Genomic DNA, 21,553 nt, shown 5'->3' on the forward strand with positions numbered 1-21,553 from the left:
TAGCCAAGGTCTGGTACACAGGAAAAAACAGGAACAGAAGGCGGTCGGTGAACAGCACTCCGACAGCATCTCCTCGGAACAAAAGAGGACGAAGCAATGAAGGCCTGGAGGCAGTGCTTTAAATAGTGAGAAAATCTGAGCAAACCACACTCAGGTGAAATCAACATGGCTGCCCCCATAGGAGATCCTCCCAAGACCAAATATGGAGTTCCTTCCTGATCTCGTTTACACAAGATGGCTGCCCCCTCCTGAGCTAGCCAAGATGGCCACTGCCTGTGCTCTAAACCGGATGACGGCTGCCAGACTTGGGAAACTGAAACCGACCCATCCTGGAGAAACATCAAAAAGCCGGCTAGCACTGCCGGACCGCACCTCGCCGGTGAATCAGACGCGCAGGCCTGGAATCAGGTGAGGAACGTAACACTTCTCTCTTCCCTTACCTAATCTTTGAACACTATTAATTGTATCTGATATCATGGAATGATTATGTCATAACCAAACTCTGTAAACCACATTGAGCCTGCAAATAGGTGGGAAAATGTGGGATACAAATGCAATAAATAAATAAACAGTTTGAAAGCGAAGATGTGTGGAGGGTATTAGACAAAACAATGATAAAGTCCTGGGTCTTGGAAAGATTCCTGTAGCAAAATGGTGACTATAATCTCCTGTGAAAGAAATCTTGGACTTCTGTTTTTCATAAACATTTAGATATTGTGTTCTGTATTCCACAACATTCAGATAGTGTGTTCAATTTTATGTAACCAATAAAGTAAGACAGAAATTCGCTGATGTAACACAGAAATTAGCTGAAATTGCAAACTGCATGATTTTTGGGAGGGAATTGATGACCAATGCATTGTGCAAAAGAGTATATAAGTGGCTGCTGTGTGGTATTTAGACAGAGGCTGAGATGATCAACTGAGTGACTCTTTACCACAGTGGTCTCTCTCCCTCTCATAACAAATTGTTATTTGTTACTGACTGATTGCTTTGTTGTTACCTAATTTGGTAAGTAATAAAGACTTTCCCCTTTGAAGGAACATAGTCTCTGTCTTCTCTGCTTTCTCTGTTTCCTCTGTCCACTGTATCTTGGGGTGGGTGTAAGGAGGCAGAAACCCTATTTGCCCCACAGGTCCAAATGGTATATTTCCTATGGTAAGTAGAAATATATCAGTGAAGGCATTCCCATATATTATAGCCCTTCCCTGAGACTAAGGGGTTATCAGAGAGGACCAACACATACTCCACTATAAACAGAGCAGCCCGAACCTGAGCCTGTCTTGACGTCGAGGAATGACCTCGGGGGGAATGTTGAGAAGTCGACCTCTGCCTGGACTGCAGCGAAGCTTCCTCTACCGACGGAGAGTCGACCCGGGTAGCAGCCGACGCCGATGCCGCAAGCAGCACCGAGGACGGGGACCTCACCACAGGTGAAGGACCAGATGTCACTTCAACAGTCAGTGCAGAAGACGCAAGCACCCCTGGCACTGAAGTAGACTGGCGCAGCAATCCCTCCAGGAGCTGTGGAAGAAGGGCCCTGATGCGCTCGTCAAGAGCTTCCATTGGAAAAGGCTGAGGGGCCGGCGCAGGAGTTGGTGGCAGAATCTGAGGGGGCTCGAGAGCCGGCACCAGGCTGCCAGAAGACCGACGCATAGGCATCTCCTGTATAGAGGGTGAGCAGTCCTCTCGGCACTGACGATTCTTGGGTGCCGAATCCCTCGGCTTCCCGGAGCTCTTGGTACCGCGCATGGAAGGAGATCAATGACGGTGCTTCTTTTTAAAAAAAATTCTTTATTTATTAGTTTCAATTATTACATTCACATAATATAAATGTTTGAAAACAAGGACAAAAAATACATGAAGGAAAAATATCTCCTTTCCCTTTGAAATCAAATTATAAGGAAAATGTCTTTAACTTAGTCCACATCATTTTGATCAAGACACAAGGAAATTACTGAGAAGAAGAAAAATAAAATATATAAATATTATACTGAAAGGGGGAAGCACAGAATACAACCAGCGGTTTCAGCTCCATGTTGGTACATTCGAGGTTAAATCCCCTCCACTTTCTTTGGCAATAATAAATTGTTGAATTTTGGCTGGATCAAAGAATACATAATCAATGAAACTAAGGATCTACATGAGAATTTCAATATGAAAGTTCCACCCAATGCAAGAATGACAGTGCTTCTTAGCCTTCGCTCGACGCCCATCATCGACACTCCTCGGTACCGAAGAGGACGTGGAATCCTCACGCTTCCTCGGGGCCGGGTACCGAAGGTCGTTCCCGGGGGGCCTGCATAGCAGTAGGCCTCGAGACAGGTGGAGACCCACTCGATGCCTTGCTGCTCCCAGCACGATATGGTCGTTCGGCAGCCATTACCTGCGCTCTCGAAGTCGATGCTTCCCTCGATGTCGACGCCGCCGACCTCGGTACCGATGCCAACGTCAAAGGACCAGACCGATCCGCAAAAAGTTTTTCACGTTGAGCCTCCCGAGACACTTGGGTCTGTTTTTTCATTAAAGAACACAGCTTACAAGCAGCTGGCAAATGATCGGGCCTAAGGAACTGGAGACACCACGCGTGGGGGTCGGAACCTGAGATGGTCCGGTTGCACCGAGTACAACGCTTGAAGCCGTTGGGTGTCCTTGATGACATGGACGGAAAAACGGCAGCTGCGAAATTAAAGCACGCGATTGTACCAATTAAAAAGGCACAAAAAAGGAAAATAAAAACCTGGCCGAGCTGCCTAAATGCTGGCCACGATGAAAAAAGAAGGCAACTTGAAATTTAGTGGAAAAAACTAAAGAAAAAAAGGGAAAATTAAATTGTTTGGTTTTTGTTTGTTTAATTCTGTGAAAACACAAAAACGAAGAAAAAAAGGGAAGCGGTAACGCTACAAGAAGTCTCCTGGGCCAAAAATGAACACAGCAGAACACCTTGTCACTCCAGACACGGATGAAAAAGAACTGAGGGCATGCTTGCACCGCGGGTGGGAAGCCGTTCGCGCATGCGCAGTTCGCTCTGCCCGCGCGCTGGTGCGTTCTAGAAAGTTTTTGTTTGCTTAGAGATTTGCTGGTCTCCTGGGCCGTCGTGGACGACGACCCAATCGTGAGAACAAGCAGCCTGCTTGTCCTCATAGAAAAAGAGTATTCTTTAGGATAAGGCAGCTCTGGTCCATTAGATCAATTCATAGTCCACAATATTTTTGAATTTTGATTCAAGCTAACATACTTCCTCAGCCTGAAGGAATTACCATTAAATAACAACATAAACTCTAATCATTACAAATCGTTGCAGCTGAATTAATCTATGATTCTTGCAAATTTGATAGGGTTACTCCTTTGTTAATAGGTCTACACTGGTTACCTTTAAAGGCACGTGTTGATTTTAAAATAGGCTGTTTGATATTGAGTGGTACAACCTTGTTTGATCTTATTTGGATTGCTGCTCATTTGGTCTGCAAGACACTCAACTCACTTTTCAACTGTTTTAACCTTGAACTACCCAACTAATAGAGTGCTCGATTTAAAAGTATTTTGGATGGTTCTTTTAAAAGTTACAAGGGACAAAAGTGTGGAACTCTCTTCCATTACAGATTAGAAAGATACTTTCTTATATTCTTTTCTGTAAAATGTAAAAATCTTATTTATTTTCCAAATATTTTAAGGTTTGGTTTGAGCCAAGTCACTAGTGTTGTGGTACTCCTAATTCTCAACTAATGTGTTGACTCCTTAACTCAAGGGTTTTCAACCCAGTCCTCGAGACAGATATCCTGAAAACCCAAACTAGCTGGGTGTGCCCTGAGGACTGGGTTGAAAACCTCTACCTTAATTGAAATCCCCTCACACTCCTGCTGTGCAAGGAGCAGAATATAAATGCCTGGTATACAACAGAATGACCAAATCAACAGAACTGAGAAAAAATGGCTTAATAAATTTACCTCCTTGTCCTTGTTAATTCCTGACATGAAAACTTGTTTGTACTTGTCTTTGAAAGCAAAGTTCAGAGCCTGGGTGGGAAAATATCTGATGACATTTGCAAAGTTGCCACGCCAAAAGCTGAGAAAACCTAAGGAATGAAAAATAAAACAAAAAAAATTCAAACAGAATGTTGGGGAATTATTAGGAACAAATAGAGAGAACAAAGAATATCTTATTGCTTCTGTATCGCTCCATGGCATCTTGGGTATGGGTAAATTAGACCTTACCTGCTAATTTGTTTTCCTTTAGTCCCTCCCAGGGGCGTATCTGAACTGTGGCGGTAGGGGGGGCCAGGGCCAGAGTGAGGGGGCACATTATAGCCCCCCCCCCCCCGCCGCCATTGCCGATCCCCCTCCCCCCAGCCGCTGCCATTGCCAATCTCCCCCCTCCGTTGTTGTCGCCTACCTTCGTTGGCGGGGGACCCCAACCACCGCCAGCCGAGGTCAGCGTCCTCCTGCCGCTGCCGGCTGCCGTTACAAGAATTCCGTCAGCTGGCGGGGGACCCCCAACCCCCGCCAGCCAAGCCGAGGTCCTTTCATTTCTTCTTCCAGTAAAGCTGGCGCCGAAAGTTTCTTCTGAGTCTGACGTCGCTGCACGTTGTACGTGCAGGACGTCAGACTCAGAAACAGAATGAGCTTCATTCTGTTTCTGAGTCTGACGTCCTGCACGTACAACGTGCAGCGACGTCAGACTCAGAAGAAACTTTCGGCGCCAGCTTTACTGGAAGAAGAAATGAAAGGACCTCGGCTTGGCTGGCGGGGGTTGGGGGTCCCCCGCCAGCTGACGGAATTCTTTTAACGGCAGCCGGCAGCGGCAGGAGGACGCGGACCTCGGCTGCCGGGGGTTGGGGTCCCCCGCCAGCGAAGGTAGGCGACAACGGAGGGGGAGGGTTGGCAGCGGTAGGGGGGTCCAGGGCGAAATCTGCGGGGGTCCAGGCCCCTGAGGCCCCACGCAGATACGCCCCTGGTCCCTCCGGACCGGCCCAGAATGTAATTGATGGGTTGTGCACACCTTCCAGCAGGTGGAGACTGAGAAAAAAAGCTGTGACTCTAGCGAGTCAATAATAGCCCTTGCCAGCTAGAGAAAGATCCAGTAATAAAGTACCAAAGCAGAAGCAAAGCCAAAGAAGAAAAAACAAACTGTGCATCCAAAAAACCTGAGCAGCCACCGGCATAATGCCAACAAAGGGTGAGTGCCTCTGAACATATCATGGTCCTTCAAAACAGGACATTTCAGTAAACCAGAATAGCATCTCTGTTATTTATTTATCTATTTATTTAATTTTTTAATAATAGAAAAAAACAAACTAGCAACACAGCTCGAAAGAAAGAAAAAATAAACCTGGAAAAAATATACAGATATGCAAAGGGAGGGATCTGGGCCGGTCCGGAGGGACTAAAGGAAAGCAAATTAGCAGGTAAGGTCTAATTTACCATTCCTTAGCGTCCCTCCGGACCGGCCCAGAATGTAACTGATGGGAAGTAACAATGCAGTGAAATTAAGGGAGGGACCCTAGCAGCCCCGCCAACAAAACACGCGCTCCAAAAGCAACCTGACATCGACTGAGGACGTCTAAACGGTAGTGCTTAGAAAAAGACTGCAAAGATGACCAGGTCGCCGCCCTACAAATGTCTTCTGGAGGCACCAAACAACGCTCTGCCCAAGAGGCTGCCTGACCTCTTGTAGAGTGAACTTTAACATATTCTGGAACAGGTTTCCCAGAAAGAAGATAAGCCGAAGCAATCATTTCTTTAAGCCAACGTGAAATAGTGGGCTTAGAGGCCATGAATCCCTTGCGCGCACCTCCAATCAGAACAAACAAATGATTAGAATGCCGGAAGTCCTCAATAGACTTAATATAGTGTTTTAACACCTGTTTGACATCCAAACACTACAAAAGCCGCTGTTCCTCCGAGCCAGAAAAAGAACCTAACACAGGCAAGACCATCGGCTGAGAAACATGAAACCGAGTTACTATCTTGGGGAGAAAAGAAGGAACTGGCCGCAACACTACCTGATCTGAACAGAACTCCAAGAACAGCGATCTACACGACAATGCCTGCAACTCTGAAACTCGCCTTGCCGAAGCAACGGCCACCAAAAATACTGTCTTCAGGGTCAAGTCCTTCAAAGTACAGGATGATAAAGGCTTGAAAGGAGGCTTAGTAAGGATCGTAAGTACCAAATTCAGATCCCACCGAGGAAAAGAAGAATGTGAGGGAGGATGGAGATTGACTCTTCTCAAAAAACGCACCACATCCGGATGACTAGCTAGAGACTTCCCTTGGATACGACCACGAAAACAAGACAAGGCTTCAATCTGTACACTAAGAGAAGCCAAAGCAAAGCCTTTGTCAAAACCCCACTGCAGAAAATCCAAAATTTGAGGAACGGAAGTACTAAAAGGAGATAGGCGAGACTCCTTACACCAATCCTCAAATACCATCCAAGTGCGCACATAAGCCAAAGAGGTAGAACGGCGACGAGAGGGAAGCATAGTAACAATGACCTGAGCGGAATAACCTTTCTTAATCAGTTTAGCCCTTTCAAGAGCTAGGCCGTAAGACAGAATCGATCTGGATCCGGATGAACAACCGGACCTTGTGACAAGATACCTTGCTTGACCGGAAGCCTGAAGGGAAGATCCACAAGAAGACGTCGAAGGTCGGCGTACCACGGCCTTCGAGGTCAATCCGGTGCCACCAAAATCAGACATCCCCTGTGCGTCTCGACCATCTGAAGAAGACGCCCTATCAGAGGCCATGGAGGAAAGGCATACATTAGACTGGCTGGCCAGGATTGAAGAAGAGCATCCACGCCCTGCACTTTTGGATCCTTGCAGCGACTGAAGAACAGAGGAAGTTTTGCATTGCCGGTGGAGGCAAACTTATCTATCCTGGGAAGCCCCCAACGATCGACTAGGAGCCGAAACACCACCTCGCTTAATGACCACTCTCTGGGATCGAGTATGTGACGACTGAGAAAATCTGCTTGAACATTGAGAACCCCTGCTATATGCACCACTGACAGAGCCACCAGATGGATCTCCGCCCATTGAAGCAACAGCGATGCCTCTCGCTCCAACGCAGACTCCTCGCCCCTCCTTGTCGATTGATGTATGCTACTGCTGTGGCATTGTCTGACATTACTCTTACAGCCTGGCCTCTCAGAAGATGAAGAAACCTTTGGAGCGCCAGACGAATGGCTCGTCTCCAACAGGTTGATGGAGCATAGTCTTACCTTTCCTACACCACCTTAACTTCTTTTGTATTTATCCCCTACCGAACTTGGTGAATGCCTTTACGGTATTATGTCAGCCACGTTGAGCCTGCAAATAGGTGGGAAAATGTGGGATACAAATGTAACAAATAAATAAATAGTGTCTCCTAATGAGACCAGAGACCCTGAGCAACCTGTCCTTGACAATGAGCTCCCAAACCCTGGAGACTGGCATCTGTCGTTAGAATAGTCCATGCGGGCTGATCTAGAGGCATGCCTTTGGTCACATTGGCCTCCCGAAGCCACCATCGCAAACTGGTCCTCACCTGGAGTGGAAGTGGCAGTAGTTGATAAAGAAAATCCGTCTGGGACGACCATCTCGACAGCAGAGACCGCTGGAGAGTTCTCATGTGAGCTCTGGCCCACGGCACCACCTCGATTGATGCCACCATGGATCCCAGAAGTTGAAGATAGCCCCTTGCGGACGGCGACTGCAACTACAAAAACTGACGAATCTGATTCTGCAACTTGAGAACCTGGGCCAGAGGAAGAAACACCTGACCTTGCTTTGTGTCGAACAGGACTCCCAGATACTCCAAAGATTGAGAAGGGCAAAGATGACTCTTCTGTACATTGACTACCCAACCTAGGGATTGTAAAAACTCTACTACCCGAGCTGTCACCCACACACTCTCGTTGAATTACTTTGCGCGGATTAACTAATCGTCTAAGTAAGGATGGACTAAAATGCCTTCCAATCTGAGAGCCGCAGCCACCACTACCATAATTTTGGTAAACTTGCAAGGAGCAGTAGCCAGGCCGAAGGGAAGAGCCCGAAACTGAAAATGGCGACCTAACACTGCAAAATGAAGAAATCTCTGATGAGTAGGATGAATAGGAATGTGGAAATAGGCTTCTGTAAGATCTAAAGAAGTGAGGAACTCTCCGGGCCTCACCACAACAATGACAGACCTCAAAGTCTCCATTCAAAATGAAGGCACCTTGAGCGCTCGATTGACCGCTTTGAGATCCAAAATTGGCCAGAAGGAACCCTCCTTCTTGGGTACCAGAAAGTAAATGGAGTAATGGCCTTGATGCTGCTCTGGCAAGGGAACTGGACAAATGGCACGAAGATCCAGAAGTCTGTTGAGAGTATCCTGGACGGCTCTGGCCTTGCTGCGAGAACGGCAAGGAGATTCTAGGAAAGCATCCGACAAAGGGAAAGTGAACTCTAAAGCGTACCCTTCTCGAATAACCTCTAACACCCACCGGTCCAAAGTAATCTGGGCCCACCTCTCTTGAAATTGTGCCAACCGAGCACCCACTGGAACAAGAGGTTGGACCCGCAAACCTTCACTGTAGAGAGCGGGAAGAGGAGGAAAGGGCAGTTGCTGCTTCTCGACCTCCTCTGCGACCTCCACAAAAGGACTGAGTCCTTTGAAAAAATTTGGAGCGTTGTCCTTGAAAAACTCTGCCTGGCCGAAACGGCAAAAATCACGGCCTCTACCACGAGCAGAAAAAATACCTCACGGACGATCATCCGGTAATCTAGGAACTCTAGCCTCACCAAGACTATGCACTAGTTTATCTAATTCTTCTCCAAACAGAAAAGAACATTTAAAGGGGAATTTACTAAGCTTGGATTTAGAGGCCGCATCAGCTGACCAACCACGCAGCCAAAGGGTACGTCATGCCGCCACAGAAAGAGCCATGGACTTAGAAGAAGTCCGAAGCAAATCATAAAGAGCATCTAAAAAGGCTCAACCTATTTCCAGCTTAGCCACTTCATTATCAATATAGGAAAGGTCATCAGAAGAATGATCCAAAACTCTCTCAGACCAGCGGAAACAAGCTCTCGCTACCAAGGACCTACAAATTGCCGCCTGCACTGCCAATGCAGAAACTTCAAAAGAATTATTTAACAAAGACTCAATATGACGGTCCTGGGGATCTCAAAGGGCGGTACCGCCATCTACCGGGACAGTGTTTCTTTTAGTAACAGCGGAACGACTGCATCCACCACAGGGGAGCGCAAAAGGTCCTTATCTGAGTCAGGAAGGGGGTAAAGCCTAATCATAGATCTAGCAAGATGAAAGGCAGAATCCGGAAAGTCCCACTGAGCCTGAATTATATCCCTAATATCTTGATGCATAGGAAAAGACTTACCTGCTCTGTGAATACCCTTGAGCAGCAAATGGGAAAATTAGGTTCTTACCTTGGTAATTTTCTTTCCTTTAGTCACAGCAGATGAATCCATTACGAATGGGTTGTGTCTCCCTACCAGCAGATTGAGATAGAGAACACTAAAACCATAGTGCCTCCTGGATGGCTAGCTCCATCTGCCTCTCAGTATTTTGAAGCTTCCAACGCAGTATTCAACCGCATAATGGAATAACATGAACTTTCCTCACAGCGAACAAACGCCCCAGAACAGGAGCAATAACTCAAAGGAGGGACGAACTCAACCTCCTGTAGTAGAACAGTATGTAGAAACTGAAGAACTGGTTTTCAACTCCTCCTGAAGAGGGAACATATCTGCATAATAACTGAACAAAACAAAGTCAGACAGGGAGGGATCATGGATTCATCTGCTGTGACTAAAGGAAAGAAAATTACCAAGGTAAGAACCTAATTTTCCCTTCCTTGTCATCAGCAGCAGATGAATCCATTACGAATGGGATGTATCAAAGCAATCCCTACATAGGGCGGGAACAAGCCACACCACGCGCAAGCACTTGTGCTCCAAAAAGCGCGTCCCTCCTGGCAGCCACATCCAGCCTGTAATGTCGGGCAAAAGAGAGCTTAGACGCCCAAGTAGCTGCACTACAAATCTCTTGAAGACAGAGTGCTCCAGTTTCAGCCCAAGAGGAAGAAATCGCTCTTGTGGAATGTGCCTTAAAGGCGTCAGGCGGAAGCCGGCCAGATAGCAGATATGCAGAAAAAATGGCTTCCTTAAGCCCACGGGCTATAGTGGCTTTAGACGCTGGAGACCCTCTTCGAGGACCTGACAACATGACAAAAAGGTGATCAGAGGTCCTGAAAGGATTTGACATCCGCAGATACTGCAACAGAGCCCTGCGCAAATCCAGAAGGTGCAACTGCCCAAAGGAATCTGGAAACTCCTCCCGAGAAAAGGAGGGCAAGAAAATGGGCTGGTTCAGGTGAAAGGCTGTAACCACCTTAGGCAGGAAGGAGGGCACCGTATGTACCGTCACTCCAGACTCTGAGAATTGCAGAAATGGGTCTCTACAGGACAGCGCCTGGAGCTTAGACACCCGTCTCGCCGAAGTAATGGCCACAAAAAAGACTGTCTTTAGAGTCATATCCTTCTCCGAAGCTCGCCTCAGTGGCTCGAAGGGCGAACACTGAAGAGCCTTTAATACTAGCCCCAGGTTCCAAGCCGGACAAAGGGCCCGCACGGGAGGCCGGAGCACCCCTATAAGAAACCGTACAATGTCCAGATGCGCAGCCAGGGAGAGGCCAGAGACCTTCCCCCGAAAACATGCCAAGGCTGCCACTTGAACACGCAGGGAATTATAGGCCACGCCTTTTTGTACACCATCCTGCAAAAAGTCATGTATCGGCGAGACAGAGGCCCTTGAGGGTGTGAGGGCTTTAGAAGAACACCAGGACTCAAACTGGCGCCAGATCTGAGCATAAGCAACGGAAGTGGAATGCTTTCGGGCCTGCAAGAGTGGAAATGACCTTGCTAGATTAGCCTTTGTCTCTCAATTGCGCCCTCTCAATAGCCATGCCGTAAGACCAAAGCGGCAGGGATCCTCCATGGCTACCGGGCCCTGTGTCAACAGGTTCGGTACCAGAGGCAAAGGAAGAGGGGCCTCCACCAGCATCCTCCGGAGGTCCGCATACCACGGACACCAGGGCCAATCCGGGGCAATGAGGATCACCAAGCCCTGGTGTAGCCGAATTCACAGGAGGACTCGCCCTATCAAGGGCCACGGTGGGAACACATACAGGAGGCCTGCGGGACAGGGTTGAGCCAGAGAATCCAACCCCGCCGAGCGGGGATCTCTTCGTCTGCTGAAGAAGCAAGGAACTTTGGCGTTTGCGCTTGAAGCCATGAGATCCACCTTGGGCCTGCCCCATCTGGCACAGATTTGAAGGAACACTTTGTCTGCCAAGGCCCACTCCGCCGGGTCGATCTGATGCCTGCTGAGGTTTGCATGTTGCTCTGATCTGCGATATGAGCTGCTGACAGAAGCTGTAGATGCAACTCGGCCCAGTGGCAAATCTGCGCGGCCTCTGCTGCCAGGGCTGCGCACCGAGTGCCGCCTTGGCGATTTATGTAGGTCACCCCTGTCGTGTTGTCCGACAGAACTCTGACAGCCAGCCCCTCCAGGGTCTTGTGAAAGGCCAAAAGAGCCTGAAATATCACTCTCAGTTCCAAGCGATTGATGGACCACCCTGACTCTTCGGGTGTCCACAGACCCTGGGCAAAACTTCCCCGGCAATGAGCTCCCCAGCCCTGCAGGCTGGCATCCGTGATGACCAGGCACCAATCGGGGAGGGCTAGCAGCATTCCCTGCCGCAGTATGCTGTCTGAGAGCCACCACTCCATACTGAGTCGGGCCGCAGGGAGCCAAGCGAGTCTGCGTTGATAATCCTGGGATATTGGAGACCATCGTTGAAGCAGGGCAATCTGCAGAGGCCTCATGTGCGCTCTCGCCCATGGCACCACTTCCAATGTGGCTGTCATTGACCCCAACAGCTGGACAAAGTCCCAAGCTTGCGGGCGAGGCATCCGCAGGAGCAGACGGACCTGATTCTGAAGCTTGCACCGCCTTGAGTCGGGTAGATAAACAAACCCTGAGCTTGTGTCAAACCGGACCCCCAAATACTCGAGAGACTGAGAGGGGGTCAGGTGACTTTTGGGTATATTGACCACCCAGCCCAGAGACTGCAGTACTGAGATCACTCTGGCTGTGACATGACGACTCTCCTCCTCGGAGTCTGCTCAGATGAGCCAGTCGTCGAGGTACGGGTGAACCCGGATACCCTCTCGCCTGAGATAAGCAGCTACTACCACCATTACCTTGGAAAAGGTTCGGGGAGCTGTGGCAAGGCCAAAAGGCAAGGTCCGAAACTGGAAATGTTTTCCCAACACCCCAAATCGGAGAAACCGTTGGTGCGGGGGCCAAATTGGAATGTGCAAGTAAGCTTCTTTCAGGTCCAGAGACGTGAGGAACTCTCCTGGCTGAACTGCCGCAATGACGGATTGCAGGGTTTCCATGTGAAAATGCCGCACTCTCATTGACTCGTTGACTTTCTGTAAGTCGAGAATGGGCCGAAAAGACCCTCCTTTTCGCGGCACCCAAAATAAATGGAGTAATGGCCGCAGCCTTGCTCGGCGGGAGGCACAGGGATCACTGCTCCAAGGTGCAACAAGACTTGTAAGGTCTCTTCTACCGCCGCCCGTTTGACGGCAGTGCCACATCGGGACTCGAACAACACGTCTCTCAACGGGGCGCTGAATTCCAAGCGGTATCCTTCTCTGATCAGGTCCAAGACCCACTGATCTGAGGTAATCTTGGTCCACTCCTCGAGAAAGAGGGAAAGGCATCCTCCTACAGCTGGCAAGGAGGAGTGGACCGGCGTCCCATCATTGTGGAGGGCAGCCCTGAACTCCTGGCCTTGACCTGGCTGCTGCGGATCTCTTGTCCGAGCAAAAGGAGTTCCTCTGCTGAAAACGTGGACGTTGAGAACCCCCAGCAGAGCGCCCCGGGCGATACCTTCGAGCTTTTCGGAAGCGAGGTCTGGAAGAGGAGGGAACAGCATGACCCTTGGAAGAAGGCCGCGGCCTATCCTCGGGTAACCTCTGGGGTTTAGAATCTCCCAGGTCTTTGACAATCTTTTCTAGTTCCTCTCCAAATAGCAGGTGGCCCTGAAAGGGTAACTTCACCAACCTTTGCTTAGAGGCCATGTCAGTTGACCAATACCGTAGCCATAGAAGGCAGCGAGCAGACACCGCCACAGACATCTGTTTAGCCGAAGCTCTCAACAGAAATAGGGTGGAGAGGGCCCAATGTCAAGAGATCAGTCACCACACACAAGGGTAAGATGCTCCAAAAAACTTTAATCAGGACCCAACACGGTCCCGTGTTTCGGCTGTATCAGCCTTCCTCAGGGGTCAATCAATTAGGATTCAGCAATACATCAACTGAAGGAGCACTTAATAATTAGTAATGATCACAAAAACCTCCCTTGATAGTAGAAATACACTCGTGAGGAGCCGAAGCTCTCACCAGATCATATAGGGCGTCAGTCAGAAAGGACAAGGCCGACCCCATCCATGGTGCAACCTCAATGAGGGGCTCCGCACCATCCACGGGCTGTTCAACGGCCTGTTGTAACCAAGAAAGGCAGGCCCGGGCCGCATATTTATTTTGTTGCATTTGTATACCACCTTATCCCACCTCTTTGCAGGCTCAAAGTGGCTTACTATACATCATGAGTAGTGGAAGAATGTTAGTAGATAAATATTTGGTATTGCAGGATCTTGGTCAACATGATGTTAATAAAACAAACAAAATAAACGAAGTCATAGTATACAAGCAGATATTATGAAACAGTTCTGAGTATAGATGTGCGCGTTGTGCATATTCACATTTGTTGATCTTTGTGGTACGCTTTATTAAAGAAATGTGTCTTCAGTGATATGCAGAAGTTCGTTCTTTCGTATATCGATTTCAAGCTGCGCGGCAGTGCGTTCCATAACTGTGTGCTCAGGTAGGTAAAGTTTGACGCATGCATTATTTAGTATTTCATTCCTTTACAGCTGGGGAAGTGCATATGAACTGCAAACAGACAAGGCTAGGCCCAAAACTTCAAAGGACCGTTTGAGAGCAGATTCCAGGCGCCAGTCCTGAATGTCTTTGAGGGCGACCCCTCTTTCTACTGGGAGAGTGGTCTTTCTGGTCACCACAGTGACTAAGGCATCCACTTTAGGCATTCCCAGCCTGGCCAAGTGCTCCTCACTCAGAGGGTACAGATGCCCCATCGCCCTGGCCACTTTCAATGGCCCCTCAGGGTCAGCCCATTGAGCAGCAATAAGCTCTTGGATGGAGTCATGCAAAGGAAAGGCACGAGCAGGCTTCTTGGTACTCGCCATCCTCGGATTACCCGAGGGAATCTCACCATTAACAGGATCATCAATAGAGAGGGCCTGTAAGGTGTCCAAGATCAGTGCTGGCAGCTCATCGCGGTGGAAAATTCTAACCACGGAGGGATCATCTAGATCCAGTAGCAAAACTGCATCTTCCTCTGGCTCCTCTGAACCCTCAGTCCCCACAGCCCGACCACAGGGGGGGGGGGCACACCACTTTCTGACAGGGAATTAACCCATCTATGTTTAGCGTGCATCCACTGCTCAGGGGAAGCCACATCATCATTCAGCCGCGGGCCATCCTCAGGCAGAGGGAAACCAGGTGGCAACGCAGTGTCAGACACCTGCGGCAGAGCTCTCTTCAGCATGAAGGCTTTAAGTAGCAAAAGCACAAATTCAGAGGAAAAAAGCTCACCCTGACCTCCTGTCTCCGCATTAGGAACAACGGGGAAATGAGCTCCTCTGGTAGGCTCAGCCCAAGGCGGTCCCCTGCCCTCAGACTCCTCCACCACCGCGGGGGGTCGAGACATGCGGCGCTTCCAAGACGGCACCTGCTGCCAGCTCCAATGAGCGGGAAGAGTTATCGCTCGCCATGCTTGCGCTGGTTCTACCATCTGCATAGCACGATTTACAGAGCCCCGCTGCCGATTTGCACTTGCCACAACGGGAACAGCGCTTAACTCCCTCAGCAGCCATCGCCGAAAACGGCGGAAAATTCAAAATGTCTTCGCGCCAAAATCACCCCGCTGAAACCGCCATCTGCGGGCCCTCCCCGGAGTTGCTGAGTACTGCTCTTACCTCAAAAGACCGAGTCCCGGAGCTCCAGTCAAGCTGTAACTCAGGAAAAGCCTCAGAAATAGTAGCGCTGAAAAACACGTCTTTTTTTTTTTTAACGCTGTGAGGAAAGTTGGAGGCAAACAGCTACAGAGGCACTCCGGAGGCAGCGGGGGAGTGGGAAAGGCAGGGAAAGGGCGAACCTATATGCCTGCATCCACTTAAGGGGAAGGGTAAGGCAGGGAAAGGGCGAACCTATGTGCCTTTAAAGTGGGCTCCACTTAGCCACAACACCCCTGCTACAACTGGCAAAAGCACAGGAGCCACCCCAGGCAGAATCTTGAAGGAGTTTAACAAGCTGCGTCCTAACCTGCTGGGAGATAGAGAAATACTGAGGCAGATGGAGGTAGCCGTCCAGGAGGCACTATGGTTTTTACTGTTCTCTAACTCCATCTGCTGGTAGGGGGACACAACCCATTCGTAATGGATTCATCTGCTGCTGATGACAAGGAACCACCTTTCTGGGCTTGGATACCTGAAGATCCTGATCATCAAAATTTAATGTAGAAGAAACCTGAGAGCTAAGTTCCTGAAGATCATTCTTATGAAAATTTCTTACCACCGAGGAATCCTCCCCCACCGGAAGGGAATCCTCTCCATTTGCCGCCTGCTCCAGCTCCTGATCAATCTGCTCCTCAGGAAACCATGCCTCCTCCTCTATGGAAGGCAGTTCCTGACCAGGAAAAGAAAAATCCTGCTCCATCTCCTTAGGGTAACTAGCCCTTTTCTTAGGCATAGAAGACCCCAAAAGAGACCTCTTCTCAGGCAAGTCTAAAGGAGCAGAAAGGCTTGGTACATCTGTACCACAAACTCAGGAGGAAAACCTCCTTCCCCAGATGAAAAAACAGGCAGCTGAACAAGAGGAGCAGGCCCAGAAGTCAAAAGGGCCTGAGAAACAGTCTGCAGAGAGAAATTCATAATGGCGGCGTTTCCCGCCAAAACCGGCTCCGGGAGGGAGAGGGACGTAACCACCACTGAGACACCCGAAGCGGACCCCCCCCCCCCCCCCCCGCAGCCGGCACCGACAAACTACCTGAAGCTGCACCCTGCTCCTCAGTAGCACTGCAAAACGTGTAGACCCCGTTCGAACCCAAACCCCGCCGCTGACAGAGCAGCAGCGGAGTTTTTCCGACATGTCAAAAAACAGCTGATTCAAAAGCGAAAGTAAAGACATGAGTAAGAAAAGAGCTGCACTGCTCAGTTACAGATTCTTTACCACAACAGAAGACCTGGCAGTCCCATTGGGTTTTCCTTTTTTTTTTTAAAAAGGCTGCCTCTCCCTACCTTCAAAGGTCTTCAAGAGAAGAGCTTGAGAATACCATTCTGTGACTTATTATTCCAAATTAAAAATAGAAGAAATCAAAATCATATATAACAGTCACATACATTAGGGAGGTATAGGGGGGAGGGACTCGGGCTCCAGACTGTGACACCCCCGTGGCTACAAGAGATCCGCATGGACCTCTGCCTCAGAAAAGCAGGTTTTTTTTTTAAATGCACAGGAAAATTTAAGAAATAAAGAATTAAGTAAGTAAAGAATTAGATAATCAAAGAAAATAGAAGTAATAAATGAGACTAAAGGGCTCACCACCTTTCACTTGCTGGAGACTGAGATTACTGGATTTTTCTCTAGCTGGCAAGGGCTCTTATTGGCTCGCTACAGTCACAGCTTTTTTTTCTCAGTCTCCACCTGCTGGAAGGTGTGCACAACCCATCAGTTACATTCTGGGCTGGTCCGGAGGGACGCTAAGGAAAGGGTAAAATAAAAATGAAAAAAGGTACAGAGGACAATCAAAATAATAAATGGGAAGGAACAACTCTCATATAAGTGAAAAAGGATGGGATTTGAGATACCACCTTTCTGTGGTTACAAATTGGTTTACATATTATATATAGGCACTTATTTTGTACCTGGGGCAATGGATAGTTAATTGACTTGCCCAGAGTAACAAGGAGCTGCAGTGGGAGTTCCCCTGGTTCTCAGGTCACTGCACTAACCACTCCTAAAGAGTTTAGGGCTGTTTAGCTTGGAGACAGCTGAGGGGAGATATGAGTGGTCCATAAAATCCTGAGCGGAGTGGAACAGGTAAATACAAATCAATTGTTTACTCTTTCAAAAAATACGAAGATTAGGGGACAGCATTGAAGTTACAAAATAGTACATTTAAAACAAATCAGAGAAAATACATTTTCACTCAACACATAGTAAAGCTTGGTGGATGTGAAGCGTCTGTTCACGCTTTCCAAAAATATTAGGACTAGGAAGGGGGCATGCGATGAAACTACAGTGTGGTAAATTTAAAACAAATAGGAGAAAATTTTTCTTCACCCAATGCATAATTAAACTCTGGAATTCATTGCCAGACAACTTAGTGAAGGCGGTTAGCTTGGCAGAGTTTAAAAAGGGGTTGGACGGTTTCCTAAAGGACAAGTCCATAGACCGCTACTACATGGACTTGGGAAAAATCCACAATTTCGGGAATAACTTGTATAAAATGTTTGTACATTTGGGTAGCTTGCCAGGTGCCCTTGACCTGGATTGGCCGCTGTCGGGGACAGAATGCGGGGCTCGATGGACCTTTGGTCTTTTCCCAGTATGGCATTACTTATGTACTTATGTACCCTGCTTACACCCTAAGCAATTTCCATAAAAACATACATATTAAAAATTCAAATACATACATTTAGAATTCACTACCAGATACAGTAAAAGGAGTTAACATAGCCGAGCTTTAGAAAGTTTGGACAAGTTCCTGGGGAAAAAGTCCTGTTATTAAGATAGACATGGGAAATGGGAAAAGTCAATGGGCACAAGTTGCATGGAATCCAGCTACTTTTTTAGGATCTGTTGGTTATATACCCCCTTCACATCCTATTAAATTTGACTCAGATCTTGCCGGCTACTTGTGACCAGTGATCAGCCAGTCAGAAAAAAGATTCTGGGCTTGATGGACCTTTGGTCTAACTCAGTCTGGTAACTTTTTGCATATATTTGAATTTTGAAGGATAGCAGCCAATGTTATATTTATTTTTAGGTTTGATGATTATTGAAGCTGTTCCTGTGCCCTGGAAAAAAAGTCACATATCACAAATAACATTACACAATTTTATTTCACATATGTTACTTATTACATGCTTAAGAATTCCAAAAATTAACCATGTAGAACTTTTTGTTCTAGCCTGTTGAATCATAACAAGCTATATTTATAAAAACTTTAAAAAGCATCATGGCATATATTGACAATAGTGCATATTAACAGTATAAGACAGAAGACCAAATTGGCCCACCCAGTCTGCACAGTTGAGATTCTTCCACTTTGGGTACAACACCAATTCTCCTCTTACCCTACAAATGTGAACTTGAACCTTTAAATCTTCTAGCCTCTGCCTTCCACATCAATTCCAAGCATTCCCAACATCAATTAATGTATCAGTTTCCACTATCTGGCAGGCCACCTCAAACCTTGTCTTCTTCCTGTTTAACTCTCACTACTAGACCAACATTTAACCTAAATTAGAGCCCCCCCCTCCACAACATACCAGCTTTCTAACAATCCCCTTAACCATGGCCTTTGCACACAGGTTTCCCAATGCCTTCATGCAGTGGTATTACTGCTGTTAGGGATGTAACTGTTATTCCATGCAAGGTCACCCAATGTGATTTTTAGAAAACAAATGCAGACAAATAGCACTGTTCTTGATGTTACAGGCACTGGTCCTTGAGGACACTCCTAGATGAATGAGTGAAGGACCTAAATACGTATACCCTAAACAAATGGATTTGACCTCATGGAATACTGCAGTCTGTTCTGGAAGTTGTACCTCTGGAATGATATTGATAAACTAGAAGTATTATATGGCAGAAATGGGAAGCATAGCCCCAACACTTTCTCGAACACAGTATGGGCAACTAAAGGGCTTGAGAGCAGTAGTTTTGTTTAGCTCTGCTGATAAAACCTAATATCTAAACATTTATACGTTTGGGGACCTTTTAGTAAGGCACATCTAAAAGTGGCCTGTGCTGGTGTAGGCGCATGTTTTGGATGCGTGCAGGTCCATTTTCTAGCACGCCTGGAAAAAAGGCTTTTTTTGTGTGTGTGCCTGAAAATGGACGTGCGGCAAAATTAAAACCAGTGTGCATCCATCTTCGGGCTGAGCCCTTACCGCCACCCAATGACTTAGTGGTAAGGTCTCTTGCGCTAACCAGGCAGCAAGCGTCAGTGTGCGTAAATTGCCGATTACCACCAGGTTAGCGCCACATGGTAGAAAATATTTTTCGGCCACGTGTTTTTGGATGCGCGTCAACAATGGAATTACCGCCTGGGGCACGTGGTAGCTGGGCGGTAGTGGCAATTTGACGTGCATGGGCGCCTACGCGCCTTTGTAAAAGGGCCCCTAGAATAGGAGTTCTAAACCAACTCCTCTGGGCACCGCCTGCCACAATGAATATGCTGGAGAGATGTTTCTAAGTTTATTTACCGCCTCAAATAACTAAGGGTCCTATTTATTAAGCCACGCTAGAGGCATGTTAGTGCTTTTAGCGTGCGCTGTGTAGGCACCCACAATATTCCTAAGGGCGCCTACACAGTTAGCACGTGCTAATTCTGTGAACGCGCTAAAAATGCTAGCGCACCTTAGTAAACAGAGCCCCCTATGGGTCTTTATTACTAAAGATTAGCTTGAGTTATGTGCAGCAGGGTCCATTTTATTCCTATGGGCCCTGCTGCAGATAACTCGAGCTAACCTTTAGTAAAAGTCCCCCCCCCCCAAGCGGTGAATCAGTCGAGATGAGCGCATGCAAAAGTCTCTCAAGTATATTTATTCTGCAGATGCTGAAAAGCGATCTATACATTTCTAGCTATAGGACCCCCGCATTTGTGTTCGTCCTCCTCCCTCACGGATGAGCTGCTGCCCAGGAGAGGGGAGGGGGATGGCTTTAAAGGACTCTCGTTTGCATAGGAGCCAGCTCTGTGCCGCCGAGAGACTGGGCCAGGCCCAGGGTGCCCCCCCCCACCCGAGGTCGCCGGGCCCCCCCCCTCCACACTGACCTTAAGTGCCTCACCTGCGAAAGCGCAGCAGCAGACCACTCCTTCCTTCCGTGTCCCGCCCTCGCGGAAGTTACATCAGGCGAGGGCGGGACACGGAAGGAAGGAGTGGTCTGCCGCTGCTTGCTGTGCTTTCGAAGGTGAGGCGCTTAAGTTCAATGCCAGGGAGCGCCGGGCCACCCCGGAGGCCCAGGCCCGGGGATTTTGTCCCCCCTGTCTTGAGCATCCCCAATATTGGGCAAACTTCATTGACTGCGTCCAGGGAGGGGTGATTCCCACTGGGCTTTGCGCACCCACCATCATTTTGAAAAGTTGGCTCCTATGTGCAGGGGAGGGGTATTTCTGTTGGAACTGCCTCAATTTAAAAGAATTTCTAAAGCAACGACCAGCAGCTCGGTCAGTGGGAGACGCATTATTTATGTTGCGCAAGGGTCGGGAAATGTGAGAAGACGAGGGAGGCCTGAGAGCTACAGAGAAGAGGCCGTGACCGTCTTTTGCCTTAAAAGGCGGGAGTAGGAATGGCGCCGTACCCTGCTCCCTCGGGATGCGAACGAAGCAGTCGACCATGCCCTTGTAGTGGTGTTCGGGACGGATCTGCTTGGACGAGTGCTGCACCTGCAGCAGCAGCTTCACCCGCTCGATGGGCGCCACCGTGGTCTTGGAGATGGCCGCCGCCACCCCGCCGGCCAGCAGGTCCTTCCCGAAGGACGTCAAGTCAAAGAGCTTCTTATCGCCCATGTTTCCTCGCTGCCCGCCTTGTTGCCTTCCTTCTTTCCTCGCTCACTCAGTTGAATTGTGCAGTGCACTTCCTTCCAACCCCCTAATCAACTCGTTGCGCCCTCGTCGTGCTGCTGAAGCGGCGCGCGCTTCCTTCCCGCCAACCGTCACTCGTCGCACGTGCCGGCGAATCGGCGTCGAGGTAGCGCGGCACGTGACTAGAGGCCGCCGGCGCGCGCTGGAGGGAGAGAGAGGAGTGGTGTGGGCTCCGACCTGCATGCGCTGGAGAGAGAAGGAGCGGCGTGATGGCGCGCGGCGCTGGGTGGATATGGGCTACACATATCATACGAAGCACCCTAGCAGGATCGTATATATATATATATATTTTTTTTTCTATATTGTTGCAGGAATTACCACTATTGTTAGCAGAATCTGTGGTACTTCAGGAGTCAAACACCACACACCAGAATGAGAGAGAAGTCTTATTTGCCAGCAAACAAAGTAGGACATCAGCACTAGGTCTCTCTGTGTCCTGTCCTTCTGTGTCTCTTCTTCTGAGCTCTCTCTGTGTCTCCTGTCTTCTCCTGTCTGTTGTCTCTCTCGTCTCAGCTCCTTCTTCTAATGTAAG

General features: G+C 48.5%; 1 protein-coding gene across 1 annotated transcript in view; it reads right to left on the minus strand.

Annotated features, from left to right (window-relative positions):
- Window positions 1-20,977, minus strand: part of SLC25A31 (solute carrier family 25 member 31) — a 98,870-nt gene extending 77,893 nt beyond the window's left edge. The window contains exons 1-2 of the mRNA XM_030191754.1: window positions 20,739-20,977; window positions 3,948-4,075 (exon numbers count right to left, since the gene is read on the minus strand). Of these exons, the coding sequence (XP_030047614.1) occupies window positions 3,948-4,075; window positions 20,739-20,946 (336 nt within the window). The 5' untranslated portion in view covers window positions 20,947-20,977. The remainder of the gene's footprint in view (window positions 1-3,947; window positions 4,076-20,738) is intronic.
- Between the last annotated feature and the right edge of the window lie 576 nt (window positions 20,978-21,553).

This window comes from Microcaecilia unicolor, chromosome 2 (assembly GCF_901765095.1).
Source record: "Microcaecilia unicolor chromosome 2, aMicUni1.1, whole genome shotgun sequence".
In the NCBI taxonomy this organism is placed as follows: domain Eukaryota; kingdom Metazoa; phylum Chordata; class Amphibia; order Gymnophiona; family Siphonopidae; genus Microcaecilia; species Microcaecilia unicolor.